The sequence below is a fragment of the Erpetoichthys calabaricus genome, chromosome 1 (genome assembly GCF_900747795.2).
Source record: "Erpetoichthys calabaricus chromosome 1, fErpCal1.3, whole genome shotgun sequence".
NCBI lineage: Eukaryota > Metazoa > Chordata > Cladistia > Polypteriformes > Polypteridae > Erpetoichthys > Erpetoichthys calabaricus.
The window spans coordinates 66,300,262-66,324,905 of record NC_041394.2 but is presented as its reverse complement, the minus strand read 5'-3'; the positions used below and the strand labels follow the sequence as shown (position 1 = coordinate 66,324,905).

The following is a 24,644-nucleotide window of genomic DNA, read 5'->3' as shown; positions in this document are numbered from 1 at the left end:
TAAAAAGACAAACGCCGACTTTGTAACCCCACCACACAACCTTCTACCCCTTCTCCAACGAACCTCTCGACCCTCCTCCTGTCCCGGGTACCACCTCCCTTTTCAGCATCAATCATACCCCCGCCGTCAGTCCTCCACGCTGTACTCCGCCCTCCCTCAATCGGACCCAACAGTCACTCCAAAAGGGGCTTCAACCTGGCTGGGACACTATAAATATTATATATATATATATATATATATATATATATATATATATATATATATATATATATATATATATATATATATATATATAAGGCATGATTTGAGTAACACTCAAATGTCTATCCATCCATCCATGTCTCCAATCTTCTTTTTAACCTGCTTATCCAGGGCAGGGTCACAGGGACAACACCTGTAAAGGGCAGCAGTCCACACAGGTCAATTTCTCAACATCAGCGTCAATTCCTTGAGCCTGCATGTCTTTGAAAAGTCGGAAGAAACAGGACCACCTGGAGGAGACCCACACAGGCAACACAAGGGACACACTCAAATATACACAGGTTATATCTCTGTATACAGTATATCGTCTGTCTGTGTGGCTGCCTGTTTCACGAGAGAACTACTTAAAACGATTTAGATCGGGCTTTTTTTCTAGAATTTGCTCAAACATTCCAGTTGATTTTGTGAATTCTCTCATCGCGATAAGAATCTTAGTTCACTTGCAGGAGCGAGATATTCGTGCTAATCCGGGACAGAGGCTGTGGGCCGAGGGGAGGAGGAAGCGTGACGTCAGGAGTAGGGAGCCGGGCGGGCCCTCCTCACTGTCCAGTTTCACGTCTACGCGGGTGAAGCTGCAGGGGACGGCTAGTACTTAATATATATTAACATATTCTGATCTTCTGGTCACCTTCATTATTGTTACTTCCTATATTAATTGATATGTTTAATTATTTATTTATACTCCCGGATAGAGTTGTTGTAAGGTAGTCCACTGTAATTTAAACTGTCAATTCCAGATGAATAGCAATGAGCACTCAGTCAGCATTCATTACATACAAAATGGCAATTTTCACAGAGTGCATCCTCACAGTCAGTGAAAAAAATATTAAAACAACACTTCAAGAACGGCTAAAAACAGTACAATTTTCATAAAAGATAGATAGATTGAGTAGCTAATTAATGGAGTAAAAATGACTTCTGGTTTATATTTTTGTAACATGTTATGTCTCTTTATTCTTTTCCCCATTTTTTGATGTCTGTCTAGCATTTTGAAGGTAAAGACTTCAAATTCTGTAATTAAACCCAAGTGAATGGGGTTGTAATCACCCTGCTGGCTATTTGATTAAATTGTGCTTTTTATTAGTCCTCTTGTCTTTTTGGATTTGCCTGATATAGTCTGTTTTGTCTAGTCGTTTTAAAAGCAATTTATCATTTTATTGTCCATCCATCCATTTTCCAACCCGCTGAATCCAAACACAGGGTCACGGGGGTCTGCTGGAGCCAATCCCAGCCAACACAGGGCACAAGGCAGGAAACAATCCTGGGCAGGGTGCCAACCCACCGCAGGACACACACAAACACACCCACACACCAAGCACACACTAGGGCCAATTTAGAATCGCCAATCCACCTAACCGGCATGTCTTTGGACTGTGGGAGGAAACCGGAGCGCCCGGAGGAAACCCACGCAGACACGGGGAGAACATGCAAACTCCACGCAGGGAGGACCCGGGAAGCGAACCCGGGTCCCCAGATCACCCAACTGCGAGGCAGCAGCGCTACCCACTGCGCCACCGTGCCGCCCTCATTTTATTGTGATCAGTTAAAATCAAATTAAAAATAGTCACGTTTATCAAATTAAAAAATATTGGTCCAATTGTGACATACCTGTACTTCTGTGATCATCAGATTATTCTTCTTGTCATGACTTAAAGTTGGTACCTTACTTCATTGATTTTATGTGCGATAAATATTTAGGAATAAAAATAACCAACACACCTCCTCTTGGTACTTGTCCTGTGCTTATCTTCAAGGTACGGAATTCTGTCTACAACGCGACTTTGTTTCTTCGGCCTGCAATAATAATAATAATAATAATAATAACACATCAAAATAAAAGTAAAAAATAAATTCAATCAAAAATAAAATAAAAAAACGCTTGAGTTAAACGTTTAGTTTCCTTATCGATTACAGACTGCTGAAGCCAAATCTGGTTTTAATTTAAAAAATACACTTCTTCTTCTTCTTCTTCTTCTTCTTCTTCTGGCTGCTCCCGTTAGGAGTTGCCACAGCGGATCATCTGTCCGCATATTGATTTGGCAAAATTGTACACCTTCCTGTCGTAACCATCCCCATTTATCCGGGCTTGGGACTGGCACGAAGAAACACACTGGTTTGTGCATTAAAGAAAAAGTGTAATATTATTTAGACTTGAAATAATTATAAATTAAAAATATCATGAATTAAAAATTTTAAATTACATAGGCCTATAAAATAATTTCAAATTATATCAAAAGGTAGTCACCGTTTTTTTTCCGCTTATAATCCTCCGAAGGTGTTTCACGGTGGATTCTATCATAGACTTCATCCACGTCCACATCTCTTTCTATTCTATCTAAACCCACTCGTCAGTTTGTAAAATCAATAACTTTTGTTATTGCGATAAAGAAAGCTTTATATTCTTACCTGTTATCTGGTCATTTCAATGGATGGATCAACCCGAAGTTGCAAATATCTGTTACAAAAATAAATAAATAAATGCCCTCTTCTGAACAATAAAAACGGCATATCTCTAACATTCTTAATATTAATTCCTGCTTATTTTGAAAGAATAAAATGAAACGGAAAAAACATCTGATTGAGAGCAAAAAACGTGAGGCACATAATTTGGATTTTGAATGGTTTCCACCTCTAAAAACGTTAAGAATGAGGAAAGGTACTTTTCTTTAACTCAAAATACACTTCAAATAATATTCTGAGATCGAAAATACTTACGCCATGAATAAATGTAGCTTTTAATCAACTTTTCTTTTTTCAAAACGGCGTTTTTCATTGAATACAATATCTCACGAAAACGGTTTGTGGTAGGGAAATTTCTGTTTCAGCAATGGACCTGTTGTGAGCATGCGCTGATAGAGTGTTACCGCACCCACCACACGACGAGCCACCTGCACTGGGACCTGAGGGCAGCGGGTGACACCTCAACACTTAACTGGAGGTTTTTACGGTGGCTGGAGTGCCAATACCGACCAAGTATTCCCTCTAAATTGGATGACCTGCTGCAAGGGTGGATGCGGATTAATGTCGTACCCAAAATGACGCAATTACAGGTTAAGGGCCCAACGAAGTAGAGTCACTGCTGGCGTTTACAGGATTCGAACAGGCAACTTTCTGATTGCGGCAGCAGATCCCTACCGTCAGAGCCAATTGATTCAGCACCTTTAAATCTATAAAACTATGCACCGATTTTTCGCGCTGGAAGATTTGGTGCAGACCAGTATAATCTAAAGGTTTAAACGTATCAGTTAATAAATTGTCCACAAAACACATCGAAACCTTAAATGAACAGTTTGACAATAATGGATAAATATTTGTATTAAGAGCACAGTCAGCAGCTGATGACTATCAATGAGTTTCAGTGTACCCCTTTCACTGGGGCTCCTTTATACCACCAGCATGATGCCTAACTGGAACTGGGACTGCCAAGTCAGAGGTTTTCTTTTCATTTTAATATTCTTGTCTTTGTACTCATTCCGTTGTGTGCTCGGACCAAAGTCTGCGTGTAAATTTATTTATTTATCTACCTATTTGTGTATTTAAAGAGCTTCTGTAAAAAGCTAAATCTGCCCCTGAAAGATCAATCTTAATGTAAAACGTATCGTAACGTTAAATTGTAAATTCCGGCTTAAATGAGCGGTTCGACTGACTTGTCCTGGCTTTGCTATAATTAAATGACCTGCATCTTTTGCCATTCTCTTTCATCACCTGTTACCTGGTTGCGTTGTGCATTTTGCTGAGTTTTACAGAGAAAGTAATCCAAAAACTGCCGGTGCCTATAAATGTGTCTCGGCAGCAGATCGACGCATTGATTGACAGCTGTCCGTGATCTCTGTGCGGCAGGGGGCGCTGTTTCTCGATGTGGCGCGGATGCGGCAGCGTCTCTTTTCACCTGAAGTTTGTCCTTTGATATGTGAGCAGAAAGTGAGTCATCCAGGTGTGATTTATGTGGAACCGGAGACTGGTATATCCCAGGCAGACTGGCACGAGAGACAAAGAGAGACAGAAAGAGAGAAGGAGGTGTCGTCCCTTTCTAACTGCATACTATCTGTTCTCTTCCAAATCGAACGGGGAACATGCAAAGGATCCTAAGTATCGTCCAGTGCGCCCTGCTGACTTTGGCTCTCGGGGTTCCATCTGTAACCAGCACAGTGAGTACATTCATCCAGAGGACCGACAATATCTCAGTTTAGCATCTTCCGCTGCGTCGACGGTGCCTCTTCCTAAATGGGGGTCTACAGCAGTCGCTCAGTGGGACTGCAGAAGTGCAGTAAATGTTGGCTTGGGAATGTCGGGTGCATAGGGAGCGGCAGAAAGTCATAGAGGATAAAAGCAACGCACACATCACTTTTTAAATGCATTAGCAAGTTACACGGCAATAAACTAAAATCTGTATAAAACAGTAATTTATACGTGCATTGTGCAATTAATTTATGAGTTAATTTAATTGGGCAATAATGCAGGGGCTGTGCGTGAGTTAGTGTTCCCGGCGATGGACCAGAACTTCGCGGTCCTGCACCATCTGCACCCGGGATTTTTAATCATGCTCTCCGTGAGCTCTAAATATAAAAAATGCGATTAGTAAATTGATGGACCTATGAATGAAGGAATACAAGGAAGAAAGAAATTACAGACAGTAAAAAGGCTCTTGAACAACAACGCCAAAAATAGGCGAACGACGCCCCAAGACGAACAAGTGTATTTAGTAAGTGCCGGCATCTGAGAATTTTTTAGCATTTCTGATTATTGATCAGACTTTATATGCGTTGCCCTTTCCAATGAATTGATTTGTAATTTTGTACTATAGTCCATCCTTCTGCTTGTGGTGTGGTGTTCTCCACTGTTTCTGTCCTCTTGCCATTCCCCAGACGTCTAGATATTTCAGGCTGCATATACTGTACGTCTTAACTGCTGTAGTGCCTTAAAGATCGGAAAAGAGCCATAAAATGTGCATCGGCAGATATTACAGTTAATGTCGAGGCCAAAAAATCCGAATAGTAAGACAATTTCAGTATGTCCAGTGCATTTCTCTCCTGGTGGTGTACCGGAACACTTCACAAGAGCGCAGCACATTGAGATTAACGGAGCTACACATCAGGACGCACGAGAGCGCCATTCAGCTAACGGCCCTCGCAGCGACCTGTTGGCTGCTGTTCCATTCACACTTTACAATGGCGCGTATGTCTGTGATCGGTCTTTTATTTTTCAAGTGATTTTACTTCATGGAACGATCTTACTTCTTTTATCATCTTGTTTCTTATGTGTTTCCTGTATTGTTAACTTGTCAGAATTTTAAAGGACACCTGTGATGCGTCAGCGGCAGTGCCGATTTAAAAAAATGAAACAAACTTTCATAAAACATATTCATGATATTCGTATGAAATTTAGAATTGAAAATGTTTGCGATTTAGGGCTATTACAAGTAAAATCTACATAAGAAAATATAAATAACGTTGGAATGCTCCGGCTCTTTGAGGCTTATTATAAAAGGGGCGGGCGCGCCCACCATACTCCGCCTAGCATGCAGGTCTAAAAGTGAAGTGATGGTACCTCCTTTCAGTTTATGTGTTGTGGGAGTCTAACCCAAACTCTTATTGTATTTGTATATACAGTAAATGTGTGCGTATACAGTATATACACCACCAGTCAGAAGTTTTAGAACACATCGGTTTCTTCAGTTTTTATAGAAATTCATGCAGTTTAATGTCTTATTGAATTAATGTTAAACAATGGCAATTAAAAAGAATAAGTCAAGGAATCATTAAGTGTACAAAATTTTATTCAAAGTTTTGATTCATTAGAATAGCATATATAACAGCCAAACACACACACATGACATTCTTTCAATATGGGAAAGCAGGTTGCTTTCTTTTCACCTTTCTGTCCAGTTCATCCCAAACTAACTCAATGGAGTTTAAGTCTGGAGATTGTGATTGGCCAGTCCATATTTTGAAATGTACCTTCTTGTTCTTTTCTTTAAATATACAGTAGTTCTGACATAGCCTGGAGGTATGTCTTGGGCCATTGTCTTGCTGTGGGATAAACCTTTGACTTACTAGATGCAGACAAGAACGTATTGTGGGCTGCTACAAAATGCTGTGGTAACCCTTTTGATTACGAATGTCAGTCACTATGTGCAAGTCACCCACTCTGCCTCCAGCAAAAGAACCCCAGACCATTACACTTCCTCCTCCATGTTTGACAGTTGGTGTCACACACAGAGGGACCATCCTTTCATCATCTCAACGGTGTACAAACACCCTGTGTGATGAATCCAAGATTTCAAACTTTGATTCATCGGTCTGTAAGATGATCTTCCAGTCTGCAGTAGTCAACGGCCGGTATTTAATGGCCCGGGCAAGCCTCACTTTCTTATTTAGTTCTTTAATAAATGGCTTTCTTATTGCCACTCTGTCAAACCTCCAACACAAAGTCTCCTCTTCACAGTAGAAACTGAGACTTACTGAGACTTGTTGTGCTGTGAGGCGCCTGTCACACAAGCTGGTGACCCTCAGAAACTTGTCTTCTGATTGGGTTGTGACTTTGGGTCTGCCAGATCTCCTTCTAGCGGAGGTTCTTCAAGCTTGCAATTGCCTTTGGATTGTATAGAACATCATACTCACTGACACTTTGGTTTCTTTTTGCAATTTCTCCAGGGGTAATAATGCTCTGTCTTATTTCATTTGTCAATTGCCATTTTCTTGTCATCATCACTGGAATTTATAACTTTCTACAGTGTAATATTGTCCAAGTATTACCTCAGAGGGTGCAGTAACAGTCTGTTCTAACTCAGCTTTAAGACAGACAGAGGGTTTTTAAAGTAATCAACAGAAGTTGGGACACCGGTGCAAATTGTTTGCTTCAACTTGCAAGGCTTAATTTACTTTAATTGCTGCAGAACATCTGTATGTTGTAACCTATTATTTGTTCCCTGAAGAAGGCCCATTTGTAATTTTCTGAATTTTCCTTTTTTTAGTTTTTGCAACATCATCTTTAATTTTAAACCTCTGGAAGTTTATTGCTTATCTTTTCATCATTTTAGGTCATTCATTGCATTGCAACCGATTAAATTGAGCCTTAAAAAATAAAATAAAAAAAAATAAACTTGAAAATCTGAGGTGTTCTAAAGCTCTTCACTGTTAGTGTGTGTGTGTGTGTATATATATATATATATATATATATATATATATATATATATATATATATATATAGATAGACAGATAGATATATATATAGATATATATCTATATATATATAGATAGATATATATATATAGATATCTATATCTATATATATAATATTGTGGTATATGAGTCCCTGTCCTGCACCCCAGAACACAAGGCCGAGTGTCAGTACTTTAGCAAAACCAACTTTATTCAACTTGAAAAAGGAACAGCACAGTTATTTATTGTAGCAGGATCTGCCGCTCTCCTACATACAGACACAGCAGACAGGCAGAGTTGTGGCCAAGTAATACAGTTTCCTGCATTTATAATGTTCCTTTGCATTACCCATCAATGGCAAGCGCTTATAGCGCAACTGCAATCGAGCCAGCGGTTGCCCTGGCAACTGATAACCTGTCTTCCCACAGACATGGTGATCTCGCTTTGGGATGCTCTTTGGTGTGTCGTCACGTTGGGGGGAGTCCCAAAAGAATTTAGAAGCCTTACTATATACATACTCTGTGTATATATATATATGGAAGTGACGGTCTGTGATATTTCTTGCATATTTGTAGCTGGAGATCCACAAAGGGAGAAAATGAATTACGTATCATAAAGTAGTTTTTATTCCTGAGCCTTTGATTCTTGTATGTCTAATCATAGATGTATTATGATTAGACATACATCCTGGATGTATTAGCATAAATAGACATAAAAGTAATTAACAGCTTCTGAAGCATTAGATTTAGCATAAATTAGACATGTCAAGCAAATAGTTAAATAAAGACATTAGTTATAATGGATTTTCTAGTTAAGCTTGAAGCAAAATTACCAAATATTGGGAAAGGAAGAATAGAGCAGGAAGAGAATGACGTACAGAAACTATCCGAGGACAACAAAAGGGGGAATAAGGAGAACACCTGTTGTCTGAAGGCTAGGAAGCAAGGAATGATACCAATGACGGAATACAGAACAATGGTCAGGGTAGGCACGTGAGGAACCAGCTGGAATAGTGAGTCAGCAGAAACAGCAAATGCATTGTTACAATGAGGTCAAGATGATGTAATGTATGGAAAATAAAATTACTGTATTCATGCATAAATAAATATAGAAAAATATATAAACATTAACCTTAGTGCAGATATAAATGCAAGTCAGGCATGCCAAGCAAATGATTAAATAAAAGCACATGCCGTATTTCTTTTTAATTAAAGCTTAGCAGCTAGCCACCAATATAAAATAGCTTGAAAGCCAAGGAAGGGGAAGTGATAAGAGAAAGCCCAAAAATGGAAGAAGGAACATCTGCCCAGATGAGGCCAATCAAAATAAGCAAAAACAGAAAGTTAAAATGAACAATAGACAGTAAAAATACAGGTGGCCAGCTGCAGAAGGAAGTCAGGAGATAATAATGGTTCCCATGAGAACTCGAGGTACCGGCTGGACAGGTGGAGAGGGGAGTCAGAGGGAACAGTGAATGAGCTAATTTGAGCAAGGTCAGAATGATAAGAAATAATTATATAAACTGTGATTCTTGGCCTGTTCAGTGCTCAGTCCAATTTGGCCGTATTGGGTTGAGTCTGTGTTATTATTGTTGTTTTATTGCAATAAAACTATAGACTCTGTTTGCCTATCCTCTGAGTCCTAATTGCCTTCATTTCAGGTAAAAGCCTTTTGGTGACAATTTTTCGCCACGACACTGGCAGGAGCTGATAGCTCAGGAATAAAAACTACTTTATGATACGTAATTCATTTTCTCCCTTTGTGGATCTCCAGCTACAAACACACACACACATATATATATATATATATATATATATATATATATATATATATATTCACGGTATTCGAAGTCTGTGTCACAATCTGATTGTATGGGTGGTTACCTACCAGGTAACGCTTGTGGTTGGCCAGCAATCTGCTAACATCCGCCACGGTGCCCTCAGTTTGTGAGGAGCAGATCATAGAATGGTTGAAATAATTTACTGTCAAATAAATGCAAAGAGTACGCGACACGTGTTTCGCCCTCATTCTGGGCTCATCAGGCGTACACACTCCACTGCACTCCCTCTCGGGAATCGAACCTCGGACGTCAGCGCCAGAGGCGATGCCCCTAACGTTGCGCCACGGCGTGTGGTTCATTTATTTGACAGCATGTAGATCGGGGTAATTATGAGGGCGAAACACGTGTCGCGTATTCTTTGCATTTATTTGACAGTAAACTATTTCAACCATATATATATGTGTATATATATATATATATATATATATATATATATATATATAGTGGACGATAGGGGTCGCTGTTGCCCCATGAAACCCAACAGACAGACGTCCAAGACACACACAGCACCAAGAAGAATTTTAATATTTTTCTTCAAATACAGTGCACAAAGCACCATACTCACCACAATTCTCCAATACTCAATAATAATAATACAATAAATCAATAACAATAATCCTCCTCTCCTCCCAGCAGCTCTGTCACTCTACTACCCAACTCCGGCTCTCTTGCTGGGTCTTCACCAGTCCTTTAAATAGTCCATGACCCATTTCTGCAATATATAAAATTTTATTAGAGTCCCTTCCTTTCAAAGATCCAAGAGGACATTGGGAAGAAGATCTCTTAATTAATATATCAGAAAAGGAGTGGAAGGTAGCAATGCAGAGAATTCACTCGAGCTCCATAAGCGCAAAGCATAGAATTATTCAACTCAAAATTATATATCGAGCTCATCTGTCTCGCTTAAAACTTTCTAAAATGTTTCCAGGGCAAGATCCAACCTGTGAACGCTGCAACCAAGCTCCTGTCTCACTGGGTCACATGTTTTGGGCCTGCACCAAACTAACATCATTTTGGACCAAAATTTTTAAGTGCCTTTCAGACAGCCTTGGTGTCACAATCCCTCCTAACCCACTAACAGCTGTGTTTGGTGTTCTTCCAGATGGACTTGAAGTGGAGAAGGACAAGCAAACGGTGATTGCATTCACTACACTTTTAGCACGCAGACTTATTCTGTTAAATTGGAAGAATCCTAACTCTCCTCTGATAAGTCAGTGGGAAACTGATGTTTTATATTATTTGACAATTGGAAAAAATCAAATTCTCAGTTAGGGGATCTGTACAGAATTTTTTCAAAACCTGGCAGGATCTAATCAATATTATTTTAGAATAAGAAGAAATAATTATTTCCGCTTTTCTTTTCCTTCTCCATTTATCTTTTTTTGCCTTATTAAACTCAACAATTTAGGCATGTTTACAAGCCTTAAGTATTACTCCTTTGGCCATGCTGTCCTTCTCAGGGGTGGAGTTTGATTTGTTTTCAATCCTATTTTTTGAAAAACATTGATCTATATGTACCGAATGATTACAATAAAATTAATAATAAATAAATAAATAAATAAATAGTCCATGACCTGGAAGTGCTCCTTCTCTTTTTCCAGGTCAAATGCCACATCATCAGTTCTCAAGCATCCCGGAAGTACTGTGGGCTTCCGTCCTCGTGACTCCGAAGTACTTCCGGGTTGTAGGGAAAAAAAGAGTCCCCAGGTCCTTTAGGAGCTCCTCGTGGTGGCCCCCATGGCACCCAACAGGGCTGAGAAAATGGACTCCACTTCCCATGATGCCCAGCGGGAATCCGGAGTATGTTTACCGTCCAGGGCAGCTGCCACCTAGCGCCCTGGGGGAGGCAGTGCCTTGGAAAGGCTGCCCTTGTCCATTCTTCCCATTCTGGGATATCCCGACCGGATTGAGCTGCCGGCCGTCTATGAAAATATTTATTTTATATATATATTATATAATTACCAGTCAAAAGTTTTAAAACACTTTTTTTTCATATATGTAGCTTGAGGTTAGGGTATGCAGATCAGACCTGCTAAAGTAACAAGACAGAATGCAGGCAGTCACAAGAACTGTGGAGTTTTAGTCAGAAAGGTCAAAAACAAGGGCTGGCAGAAACTAGCCAGTGATTGTTACTTGACCACCGAGAAATGAGTGATGAAAGAACCAGGGCAAAAGTTCAGAACATAAGAACACTTAATCAAGCAGTAAAGCCAAGAAACTTGTACTGTATAGTCAATACATTAAAGGGCAGTAATGAAATGCCAGGATGCTGGCTAAGTACTAATCCTGAAGCGTTCACATGGCCTCTTGTGATAATGGTGTGTCTTTGGCTAACAAAGTAAATAAAAGGTGGGACAGTAGAGTGTCAGACACAGCAGGCTTCGAGTGACAGTTTTCAAAAGTACACCAACAAATATCAGGGACCTCATTAAACAATAAACAAACTGTTGAGTATTCGTCCAAATAGTGGTGCACAACTATCAAAACCCACACCAGCCCAGGCTTTGGTGGCAAATGCAAATGTCACCTTCTTGGCTGTTTTATGTATCTGGAGTAACACCAGCATGTAATTAATAGAATCGTGATAGCATTCAGTCTTCCCCCACACAAACCGACCAGTACTCTGTAAAATCTTTTAAGTGAACATAAAAAGCAAATGAAAAAAAGTATAAATTGTAAAAGAAGTTATAAAACGTTTATGTTGTAATTTGTTTTTGATCTGCTAATCGAGCCCATGCATTTTTCACTTAATTCTACCAGTATGTGCCCTTTACATGATACTTTCAGCCCAACCTGTCAAAAAATCATCTTTTATGAAACCAGGTAGCCTCAATCTGAAGACGGATTCAATTTTTGATCCTTTTCTAAACTTTAAACCTGAAATCAAGTTACTTTAAAACGCACACAGATGCATTGTTTCCATCAAGGCTCAGTATTTCTTATGTAAGTCTCAAGCCAAGGAAAACTTGAGGGTTTCTTCTCTGTGGGTGCCGTTATGGGGTTGCTTTCTGAACCCTGATATTTCTCCTCTGTGCGGAGTGGTTTTATATCTCTGCTTGATGCCAAGTAACATTTTAGTGAGAGCAAAAGATGTGATAAAGCTGGCATTGCCTACAAATACACACAGTGAGAAGCTGAGATGAATGAAAGGGATTACCGATATTGTGTGCCATTCCAATATTTCAATGTTGTCCTTATTCGCTTACATTTACAGTAAAACTGTAATGTAAGATGAGAGAGGACACATTTGTTCACTAAGGTTTGAAGATGGTACACAAATGCACAAGATTCAAAGCATACCACCACATCTTTTAACATGGTGGTGGGGTGTTATGGCGTGGGCATGCATTTCTGGCACACTGACCTTCATTGTTAATGTAACTACTGATGGCAGTGGCATCATGAATTCTGCGGAGTATAGAAACATCTCCTCAAGTTCCAGTAAATGCCTCCAAACTCACTGGATGGCACTTCATCCTACAACAAGATAATGATACCAAACACGCTGCCAAGGCAACATGGGAGTTTTTCAAAGCTAAAAAATGGAAAAATCTTGAATGGCCAAGCTGGTCACCCAATTGTCATTTCTGATTTAGAAAAGTTTTTATTTTTCCTAAACAACATTGCAAACTTTTCACGGCTAAACATATTTGTACATGTCCTGATGTCTGTGTTTTATATTAGCTTCTTGTCACAGGAAGAGGTAACAGAGCAAGAGGAAGTTAGTCAAACAGTAACCAATTCACAGCCCGCTTGTCAGACTTCAGAAAGCAAGACAAACAGTCCTTGTATAATATAACACAGCTTTAAGTAACCATTAACAGTTTATATGTCCCGTTAGATTGTGGACATGTAATTTAAAGTACTGGTATACTTGACTTTAAATTTACGGTCATTTTAAGAAAAACAAAAATGTACTATTCAAATCCAAAGTGTCCAGCAGATGACTTTCACTAGATGTAGCTTTGATTTTAACAGTAAAACATTGCAGGGCAGTGTATACAAAAATGCAAATTATCTTTATTGAGCAAAATCTACTACAATAAGTTTACTGAAAAATCAACAGGCTTTTAGCATTTTACAATGATAATAATGCAGAGATTCATGTGAACTTTCTGCAATTTGGTCTACAGGCAAACACAGATCACTCCAAAAAGGGGTCTTCTTCAGTGAGTGTTTTTTAATCCCATCACAATACTTTACTATTCTTAAACCTGCTCAATCCAAGTCAGGGTCAGGGTGTCAGTCCATGGCAGGCCTCACGTGACACACGCATCCTCGCGCACAGGGTGAGTTTAAAGTTGCTAATTAATCTAACTTGTATGTCTGGATTGTGGGAGGAAATCCCGTTCAAATGCGCCAGTCTTACACAGGCAGTAACTGGGCATGGGGTGTGAATCTGCTGGATCCAGAAAGTAGCGGTACTAAGCACTGCACTACCAATGCCGTAATACGTTACCTTTTACATACCTACAGTGTCTGTCGGGAAAGTAAAATTTGATCTCTTGCTATGGATTTTAATGACTTCAGCGCCACATATCAGGGGCAGTGTCTGACATGTACAGCCTGGCACACATAGGCCTACTACAGACATTAGGACTTTTAAAACAAGACCTGTAGCTGTTCAGTAGTTCAGGCTAAACAAATTCCACTTCTAATCCACTATCTGCCCCTTTTGTCTACTTCAGATGCGACAACTATATTGTTTTTTTAACAAATTCATACCTTTTCGATTTGTTATATTAGTATATATTTGCCCTTTTGAAACTATGCTTTCCAAAAGGAAACAAGGTGATGTCACAAATGGTAGTACACTCTTAAAGGTTCTTCTTCAGAGAGGTGCCATAGGGGAACCATTTTTGGTCCCCAAAAGACCCATCCACATGTTGGTTCCAAAAAGAACATTTATTGATCTTGTAACAGTAGGGAGTATTAATGCTCCCTTGAACCCTCAGGTACGACGCCAAACAGCAGGTAAAAGTATAACTGTTATTTATTTTCTTATAATACAGTGCACCAAGCACCCTCCACTCCACACTACTCATACAGCAACTAATCAACAATAATACTCTCTCAAAACACAATCCTCCTTTCCCAGACACTTAGCCACCCTTCCTCCCAGCTCAGCTCAGTGTCTGGGCTTTCCCAGAGTTCTTTTATACTCCCTGACCTGGAGGTGTTCCTGCCCAACAGTCCACAAGTCCTTATTACTTCCGGGTCAGGGTAGAAGTCCTTTTCTTCAACCTGGAAGTACATCATTTCTCCTGTTCACGTGACCAGGACATACTTCCAGGTTATAGGGTACGTAAGAGTCCACCAGCCTCCCTACAGTGACTCCCGGTGGTCCCCATGGTATCATGGACTTTGTAGTTTATATGCACAGCCCTGCTGGAATTCAGGGAACGACCATGCTGTCGGGAGAGCTCCACCTGGTGGCCTGGGGGTGAGGGCCGGAATATGTAGCCGGCCATCCATCACAATCTAGATCCGGGACAAGCTCCATACATCATATAATAATGAACAGATGGAAACAGATTTGTGAAATACCAATGGGTCCATGATTTTAGGAGGGCTCTCTCTAAATGCAATTACATGGGTTAAGTTCAGGTTTTCCTAATCTGTTATTGTCTTGCTAGATAGCTTACCATACATTAAGTATTTCATTTTTTTCTGTACATATTAGGAAATGTCTTAATGCACAAAGAACCAGCTCCCAGAATGAAATGGTGCTTTGTCAAGCAATGGTTCTAAGAGGAATCACAAAACCCAGTGAAGAACCATAAAATGCCATTAAAGAACTGTTATTTTTAAGAGTGTATAGTGCACCTGTCTTTACACAGATTTAGTTTACTGTTTAATCTTGTAGATAAATGATCTAAAGTGACAGCATCTCATTTTTGGTATTGATATTCTGTATATAATTGTGCATGGGTTTATAATGCCAAATAAATAAATTTTGGAATTGCTGTTTGGAAATTTCAACTATTTATTCACAATCTGGGAGTCTGATGCAAGTGCATTGAATGAGTGAGGATGTGTCATAGCCTATGTCATGATCTGTTGCTATTGTAATATTCATCCATACAGGGAGCTGGAATGTTTCCCAAAAAAGTAGCAGGTGCAAAGCAGGATTCAAGGTGGGACACCACCAATTCACCTAAGGATACAATAAATATACATTCCATTTAATAATCTCACCTAAAGGATAACACACACTAGTTCCTGCTGTCAACAACCAAAAATGACAGCAAGGAAGCTCAATTGTAAAATAAAAAAAGAGTTTTATTAAGGAAATAACAGGAAGGAATAACAAAAACTTAAACACAGTACACAGTTAAAGGGGGCAAAACAACAGAACACTGAGCATTACACAGGGCCTTGCTTTTGTCATGGAGGTTACAGCAGCTATAGCCAGAGTGGCGTCCTAACAGCCACTGAGTGACAACTTGGATGGACTCAGGAAACGGACAGGTCAGTACAGTGGCTGACTGCCTGCTATGGGAAGATTGTCTCCCCCTCAGTAAGCCCCAGTATGGACACCCGCAGGACAGCATGGGAGTTGTGGTCCCTCTGGGCCTGCCTTGTCGTGCTCTGTTGGGGCCCCCATGGGGAGCTCCTGGACACTAATGATACAAGGACCCTGATGGTCCTGCCTGACCTGGATGTGCTTCCAGGGGCAATAGATTAAGCACTGGAAGTATTCCCAGGTCTGGAGTTAAAAGAGAACATGCCACATGACTCAAAGGAGTTGGGTGTGGTGGAAGGACAAAGCTCACCTGGGAGGAGTGGAGGTGGAGAAAAAGAAGGAAAAAAGAAGAGAAAGAGTTGTGCTGTATTTTGAACAAAGAAAAAAAGCTGTTATGAATGTATTGTTTAAATTAAATGCACAGTAGCTAAAGTGGGACTGGTGTGGTGCATTGTTGTCTTGGAGTTTGGGCCTCAGTGATGTCCCCTACAGGCCCAAGTACACAGGTTCAAGCCCTTCACTACAAGGTAGGATGTGTGGTTCATCTACCCAAGTTCTAGTTCTAGTTCTGTGCACCAAAAGCCTCTTTTTCCCTATGTCTCCCCTTTCCACTCCTTCATTGGCTCTGGCCTAAAGTATATTCCTTCTGGTGGAGAAGCAGCATTACACTCTGGACTACTTCCAGGACTACATCTGGGGTCAATTTTACTGTAAGGAATCCCTCTTGTGATTCCTACACTCTTAAAAGTAAAGGTGCCTGACTGGTTCTTCAGAGCGATGCCATTGGGGAACCATTTTTGGATCTCAAAAGACCCATCAACATGAAGGTTCCAGAAAGAACTTTTATTTCTTTAGATCTCTAACAGGCATCATACAGTAAATAATGGGGGAGGGTTGGCATCAGGAAAGTCATCTGGACATAATAATCACACCTAAACCTATAAGAAAGTCAGCCCTACATAGGAATGAGAAAAGGTGAAGATGAAGAAGAAGAATAAGATGGTAACATTTTTGTGAAATACCAATGACTCATGATTTTAAAAGGATTGTTGCTGCATACAATAACACTGAATGTTCTTAAGTGACCTGCTAGGAAACCTACCATACATTGAAAATTTCAGGTTTTTTTTCCCTACGTATTAGGAAGTTTTTCAAAGCAGAAAGGGCCAACATCATATGCAGAGAACTCTCCCCACAATGAAATGATGCTTTGTCAAGCAATAGTTTTACAATGAACCACACAACCCAATGAAGTATCATACAATGCCATTAAATAACCATTATTTTTAAGAGTGTAAGGCTTTCTTCCTTCATCCTGAGTCCCATTTCTCCCTTAAAGGACATACATAACATACAGCAGCAGTCCATCTAGTGTTTACTGGGTTCCCTATTATGATTGTTGTTACATTTAAGGTATGTTGCCACCAGGATTGGTTAAAGCTACATTATATGTGACTCTGGATTATCTAAATCAATTTAATGTGGTTGGAACTGACACAAAGTAGTCCATCATAGTGCACACATCCACTCTCACACTACATCAGGTTAGAGTCACCAGGCTCCTTATCATTCATGGCTCTGGATGTTGGAAGAAACCAAAGTGACTGGAGAAAACTTACTGAAGCATGTATGCAATAGGCTTACTGACAGGACTCTAGAAATTAAAGGTGGAAATACTTAAGTCACAAAAAAATAAACAATTCAAATTTTAAGCACTTGAATTGCTATTTTGATATTCAGTATTTAGGAACATGAAACTTCGAAACTTATTATTAACATATTATTAGTAAATCTCCTTAAATCACATCAAAAACAAAACAAGTATACAGGTTATTTACAAATTCTGTGAGTTTTTAACAAGGTTATGCCATATTATTACTATTACTACATAACTGGCAGATGTCTTTTATTCAACTTGACTTTCAAGATCACAATCCATTGCAACGATTTACAGATTTTTACAACTGAAGCATGAGAAGAGTGAGTTGCTCCATGTCAGACTGTAAATTTTAAGGTTGATAATTCCATGTATTACTTGTTTTAGAGGAGTTTGTTTGTACAATAAACTGTCCATGATAAACTACATTGTATGCACTTCATTACTTATATATGGTAAGTGTAACAATTTTTCATAATGTGAGCAGTTTAAGAAGTACATAGAAATACAAAGTTCATCCCTCTCTCTCCTCTTTATAAGCTGGTTGTCATTTTAAAAACTATTTTGTCAAAAAGAAATAGGATCTAAATATATAGTAAAGCCTGTTTCTTATTTTCTAAATAAAACATTTTAATTATCTTACAAACAGTAAAAATGCACAGTTATATTTTTGAGACAATGCTGGCAGGTTCTTTCAAATGCAGGGAAAGGTAAACAAAAGGTGATTTGCTAGATATTAATAAGTGGCTAAATTATACTGGCTGCATGATGTCATGCATGGGTGCCTGAGGATCACTCTTCCAGGCCTAAACAAGGTATGCAACACCCTGTCGGGACAAGAAGTACCAATGCTAACAAGACCATTTCTTTTCTCCTCCATTGCTCCTAAAGAGCCACCCAGTGAGGAGCACCTCAGCCACACCCCCACTCAGCTAAACCACGCCTCTTCCAGTCATGATGACACAAATTTGTGGGCTCCCAGAAGATGATGTCTCAGTCTGAAGACCACAGACCTACTCAAGAGAGCTGATAATTTTGAGAAGTCACAGAGACTAAAATGGCACATATTGTGCCTGATTTCTGTTGTGCAACTGCATGCTTATTTTTGTTTTGTGTTTTGGACACTGGAAGTAAATGGGGTTCTTCTCTCCTTCATTTGCACCATTACAATGCAAAACATTTTAACATATAATGCCTTAATTTGACTAATCATAATTACATTATGACATGTTAAAAACACATTTTAGATATCAAAAATGCTTCTAATGTATATTTTTGGCATGGAATCACATAGTGATTAGCCTTGTGGATTTAGTGTGATGGGTTCTAATCCTAAACCTGGATGCTATGTGGACTTTGTACACTCCTTCTTCCATTTTTCTGCATGGATTTTGAGTGTTTTAGGTGAACTTCCAACTGCGTATTTGCTCTGTGAGAGTGTAGGTATGTGCAAAAGTGAGTATTGCAAGGGTCATTCACTGCGTTCATTTTAGTTCTTGTGCTGAAGTACAGATTCTTGCCAGTGCAAATTTGCGTTATATACGGTGGGCCTGATTTTTTTTTAATTAGTCGATATCAATACATTTTAAATTAGGGAGGTGTAATTTTTTATTTTTCATTTTTGATAAAAAAGTTACAATTTTTGCATCTTTAACATAAATACTATATATACTCGCATATAAGTCGGGTCTTGAAACCCAAAAAATCGATCATAAAATCAGACCCTGACTTATACGCCTGTTCCTCCAATCTCACTCAAGTTTCTCAGACACATCGAATTTTGTTGCAGCAGTGCAGTTGCCAGTTTCTTTCGGCACTTCAATGACTTTTAATTTAAATCCAGCTTCATGTTTTCTTCTGATCGAACGCTTCATCGTAGATATGGGATGCTCTTATGATGAAGGTGTATGAGGATGCGAGATACAAAAAACACAAAACAGTGCAAACGTCACATCGGAATTGTTCGGGTATTATCATGTGGTTATGTAGGCACAATACATAGAAAAAAAAGGCAGTGTTCTCCATGGTTACTCTCTCAGGTGGGCGTTAGCACATTATAATCTCTCGGACCAATAACGTGTATAAATGAGAGCTGGCCTCAGTACGACAGGCTGGTGTAAGAAATGGGGTGAGATAAAGTCCAAACGACAGTAGACACGATCAGATGTCTGGCCACGGGAGGTGTCGCTATTAACTTACAGTGGTACAACTTTATTTGTAAGCTCCCCTTTCCAAATATCGAGGTAAGGATTAACTTCAAACACAATCTGAACTCAGGAAGTATTTTAATTCCTGTTGCTGTGGTCTGTAAACAAAATTAAATACATACACTAAGTTATGTTACGTACAAGTACACATTTTAAATACTCAGCATGTGTAAGTTTAACAAACATTTGAACCTCTTTATATCAAATTATCTATAATAGACTTACTTTTCCGCAAGGATGCACAGCATTAATGGCTCAAATGCTAGGAGAAAAGGACAAACTATTCTCACAACGTGCAGCAAGTAAACAAAAGGAACGAATGACGTGCGAAGCCTGAACCTTCACCCGGAAATATGTAAGAAAAGTTCTACAAGTGTTTCTAATATTTTGCCATTGGAGGTCGCAATTCAACCTGACAAAGGACTTTCCGACAGCGCGAGTTTTCCACATTTGACTTAAACGACTGACATTATAAAACACCAGAAATTATACAGTAAAATCAAGCCCGACTTATACGCATGAGAACTTAAATGCAAGTATATACGGTAAATCCATCCATCCATTTTCCAAAATATCTACAAGTTTTGATGCAGAGTTACAGTCTAGAAGTTACACACTCCTTGTTTTAATCTGTGTTGTACTGATATGGGCAAAAACATATCAAGTGTAATTAATTAGTGATCATAGATAACTTAATTGAATTAATTAATATTTATATTTTGAATCTCAACTGTGTAAATAATACTTAGATCTAATGTGTGATTATGACAATGAGTCGGGCCATTGACAATCTGTTATGTTTAACAGATGATTAATATGTTTGCTAAAAATTTTAGTTTCCACTCCTAAGTGGATATTAAAATCCACCATCAACACTCTAAATGGTCATACATAAATTATGGGTAATAAAAGATAAAAGGCCATCAAATTCAGTCATGAACATTGAACATGGCCCTGGTGAGTGCCTCCAATGATTTAAGTTCACCTACATTTTTAGAAGTACAGTAGTTTTCACTTTGTCACACAGAATTACCCTAAGGCTGGCTTCTCGACCAGTATCCCTTCATTAATTAAGAAATGTAAAACCATTTGGTTCTGCCTCAGCTAAAGGAATACAAATTTGATTTACCAAGTCAGGTTTCAGTAATAAGACAAAAAACAGATTTTGTACTTTAAACCTTTAAAAATGTAATTTTTAACAAAAAAAGTTAAAGTGGATCTATATCCTGTTAGCATAATTAAAGTTCAATAAATATATTATATTAGATGCAGATAGGATGTCCTTTATAACCCTGTTTATATTACCTATATATGACAGATGCAAATTTTTGTTTTCTTTGATTTTATCTTCATATTTGTGAGTTCTATAGGTATAAACAATATGGAATTAGTTGAGCAGTTGCAGTGTTATGGATTTGTTGCCAAAAAGCTTTTACTTAGAAAGGTCTGTTTGTTAATTCAATTTTAACTGCATTTATTTTCACTTGCCTTCCTCTTAAGGACTCTGTGAGCGGCAGCAGCATGTTTGCTGGTGATGGAGACTGCACATGTCGGTGTATATTGCGGCGTCCTGAGCTGGAGAAATGCAGACTAGGGAATAATACTGCTGCCCTCATACCAAAGCCTCTTTCCTTCAATCCTTTATCCACCGCGAAGTCCAAATGCCAGTGCCAGTGTGAAATCTCAGGGTACAATCCATGTGATGCTGAAATGAAGTTGGAGAAACTGAGGAACAGAACCCCAGATGTGGAGAAGGTATGATCATCACCAAAATTTAAAAATATGGCAAATTCTGAGAAGAAAAAGGAATCACCATATAAATTACACTGCTTTGGTATGATAATATAACAGTGTTGCAGCCAATGTATCCACTGTCTTTCATCACCCATTCCGCATGCTAGGCTGCCACACTCATTCTTTTCAAGAAAGCTGCCATTTCATTATCCTACACCTTTCTTTTTAAAAATATTTCAATCAGGGATTGTAAACTGACAAAAATCCTTGACTTATTTAATACTACAACTGAAAATAATCCTTGATATATTTAATAATCTTTTAATAACATTGTAATTAGGTATCTACATGACATGATTCAGATCTATGTTATTCTACATAAGGTTCCAATTGTAGACTAAAGGACCAGAAGGGCCATCTGGGTCAGGGCCCGGGCTACTTTTAATATACAGTATATTAGTAGTGATGAGCCAGCAATTCACAGTGACATTTCACAATAAATAAATAAAATAAATAAATAACAGAATTATACTCTGTCAGGATGAGTGGAATTTGCACCATTGGCCAAGGAAAAAAGTTGAGTAATAATATATATACACACATACTGTATGCTTCTTCTCATCTACTACCTTTTGGAAGTGCCAACATGGGGACTACAATTGCCATCAGGCAATAGGAGTGTGCTGGGTCTAATGGGAGGATGCCTTTATCAGCACACACTAAGTTTTGTACCCACAAAAACAGGATCTCATCTAAGATCTCAGGTATAGTGATTTCATATCAGCTGATTTGGATAGCAGTTTCTTGGCCTCACTGGATTACAGCTTTAGTCTAAGAGTATGTGTTTATGCCTCAATGCAGGTTGTATTTAGCCATATTGAACTTCCAAGGCAGTTTTTTCCCCATTTATTTTAATCCAAACTCTTTCCTAAGAAATATAAGGGTCAAAAAGAGTATACTCTTTGCCAAGCAATGTTGCTTCCCTTGTATTCTTACAAAAAACTTAAAATTCAAATACACCCTTTTTAATGTACAATCTGTGGTTGTGAAGTCACATATAAAATGAAATTTAGCACCAGGTTTTTATAACTGTATGCAAAAGAAAACTCTTACACCATTGCCTATTTTTTGTGATGTTATATTTTTTTTAACATATAGAGAAAAATGTGGGCTGCTGGACAAGAATGGTGTAGGCAGGATACATGTTGCTCAATATGAATTTTATTGCTTTGTTTACACGTGATAATAAATCTGACATGAATTGATGACACTACATTTTTCATCAAAGCAAAGCGTTATATTTAAAAAAAAATTAAAGCTGTGGTACATTTATATAATGTTACTAAGTGTGATAGAGCTAAGCCATGATGAAACAAAATGAAACACAATATTTTTGTGCATGCCAAGTTGTCATTGTTCAGGATATGGAAAAAAGGGAATGAAGGACTTGTTTTTTTTGTTTTATTGTTTCTTAATGGTACTGATTGTGGTGGATTATAAAGCAATATGCCTACAGTAAATAAAACCTTTTAATTATAATTATAATAATAAAAAACACATAAAGGTTTCCACACTATTTAAATTAGAATTATACAGCCATTTGCTAAGGATGCTCTTTACTTTAGAGGGTTATGAAGAAACTCCAGGAAGTATAAGATCAGAGATGTGTCTAACCCTGGATTGTATTCCAGTCTATTCACAGTGTATATTATTTTTTTCTGTTGCACTACACTCCATCTCCTCCACCATTCCAAGATTTACTTTAAATCTCCCCACTGACCTTCTGCGCATGACATTGTCGGTCTAATAAAAACACACTGCCTCCAACTTCATTCATCATTATGGCCATTTCCAATCACCAATTCCTTTTTCACAGAGCTCACTGATTGTGTTGTAACCACACTGATTTCTGTAATAAATTGGTCAGCATGAAGAGCTTGTTCAGGAATGAAAGGTATCTTCTTTCTCCAGAAAGCCCAAGTCAGACCCTGCAGTAATTTATTCAAAATAAAAGACCCAGCAATTAAAACCCACATCACTTAGCCTTCTCTTTGATGATATCATCTTATCTCTTCCTGGCATCACTACACATAACTTTCCTATTTTACGCGCCGGTTCTACTTTACCTTGCATACCATTATTGGTATATACACTATTTTGTAATTTTACACCATAAGTATCTTGGATAAACATAGCAGTTTTTGACACTTGTTTTTAAATTCTGTTATAGCTCCAAGGTCCCTCCAATGTATAACAGTGATGCAATTAGTATACAGTATCTGCTATGTGCACATCTATTCCAAATTTTGCACTGTTTGTTTGTTTACGTTTTATAGCATCCTGTATTTTTTCTAGCCCAGTAAAGCAACTTTTAGTAATGCATACTGTTAATAGCACTATATAAAATAAAAATTGCTAGACTGAGCAGTCTTTTCCCCAATGTAACCATATTTATGTGTATCCGCATATAATGTGTGAAGCACCTATTGTGAAAGCCTGTCTGTGTGTTTGTCAATCAGTGGACCAATACTGTTGAGACGTGACACAGTTCAATTTTTGTGGCAATATCTTGAACAGATTGTTCTTTACAAAGTTGCAAATTTGTGTATTCATCCATCTTTAATCATCTTAATGCCGCATTTGATACCATTGGTCACAATATTCTTATAAATTGTCTTAGTCAATGGGTGGGCCTCTCTGGCAGTGTCTTAAATTGGTTTGAGTCTTACTTGACAGGTAGAAAATTCTTTGTTAGTTGTGGTAATTATACTTCAAAGACATGTGATATTCTATATGGTGTTCCACAAGGATCTATCCTGGGTCCACTGCTCTGTTCGATCTATATGCTTCCGTTAGGTCAGATTATCTCAAGGCATAATGTGAGCTACCACAGCTATGCTGATGACACACAACTGTATTTATCAATAGCGCCAGATGACCCTGACTCTCTTGATTCACTGACCCAATGCCTTACTTGTGTTTAAGAATGGATGATTAGTAATTTTCTCAAACTAAATAAGAAGAAAACAGAAATCATAGTGCTTGGCAAAAATGGATATAATGTGGGTATTAGAAATAAACTTGATTCATTAGGCTTAAATGTCAAGACAGAGGTAAAGAATTTAGGGGTAATTATTGACTCTGACCTAAACTTTAAAACACATATTAATCAGATTACTAGGACAGCATTTTTTCACTTAAGAAATATAGCATAATTTAGATCCCTTATAACTTTGCAAGATGCTGAAAAATTACGCTTTTGTTTTTAGTCAACTAGATTACTGTAACACACTTCTCTCTCAAAATTACCCAATCGATT

At 38.4% G+C, this 24,644-nt stretch overlaps 1 protein-coding gene across 1 annotated transcript in view; it reads left to right on the top strand.

Moving 5' to 3' along the window:
* The first annotated feature begins 4,161 nt into the window (after window positions 1–4,161).
* LOC114642770 (olfactomedin-like protein 2A) overlaps window positions 4,162–24,644 on the top strand; it is a 52,629-nt gene continuing 32,146 nt past the window's right edge. The window contains exons 1-2 of the mRNA XM_028791594.2: window positions 4,162–4,409; window positions 21,092–21,346. Of these exons, the coding sequence (XP_028647427.1) occupies window positions 4,335–4,409; window positions 21,092–21,346 (330 nt within the window). The 5' untranslated portion in view covers window positions 4,162–4,334. The remainder of the gene's footprint in view (window positions 4,410–21,091; window positions 21,347–24,644) is intronic.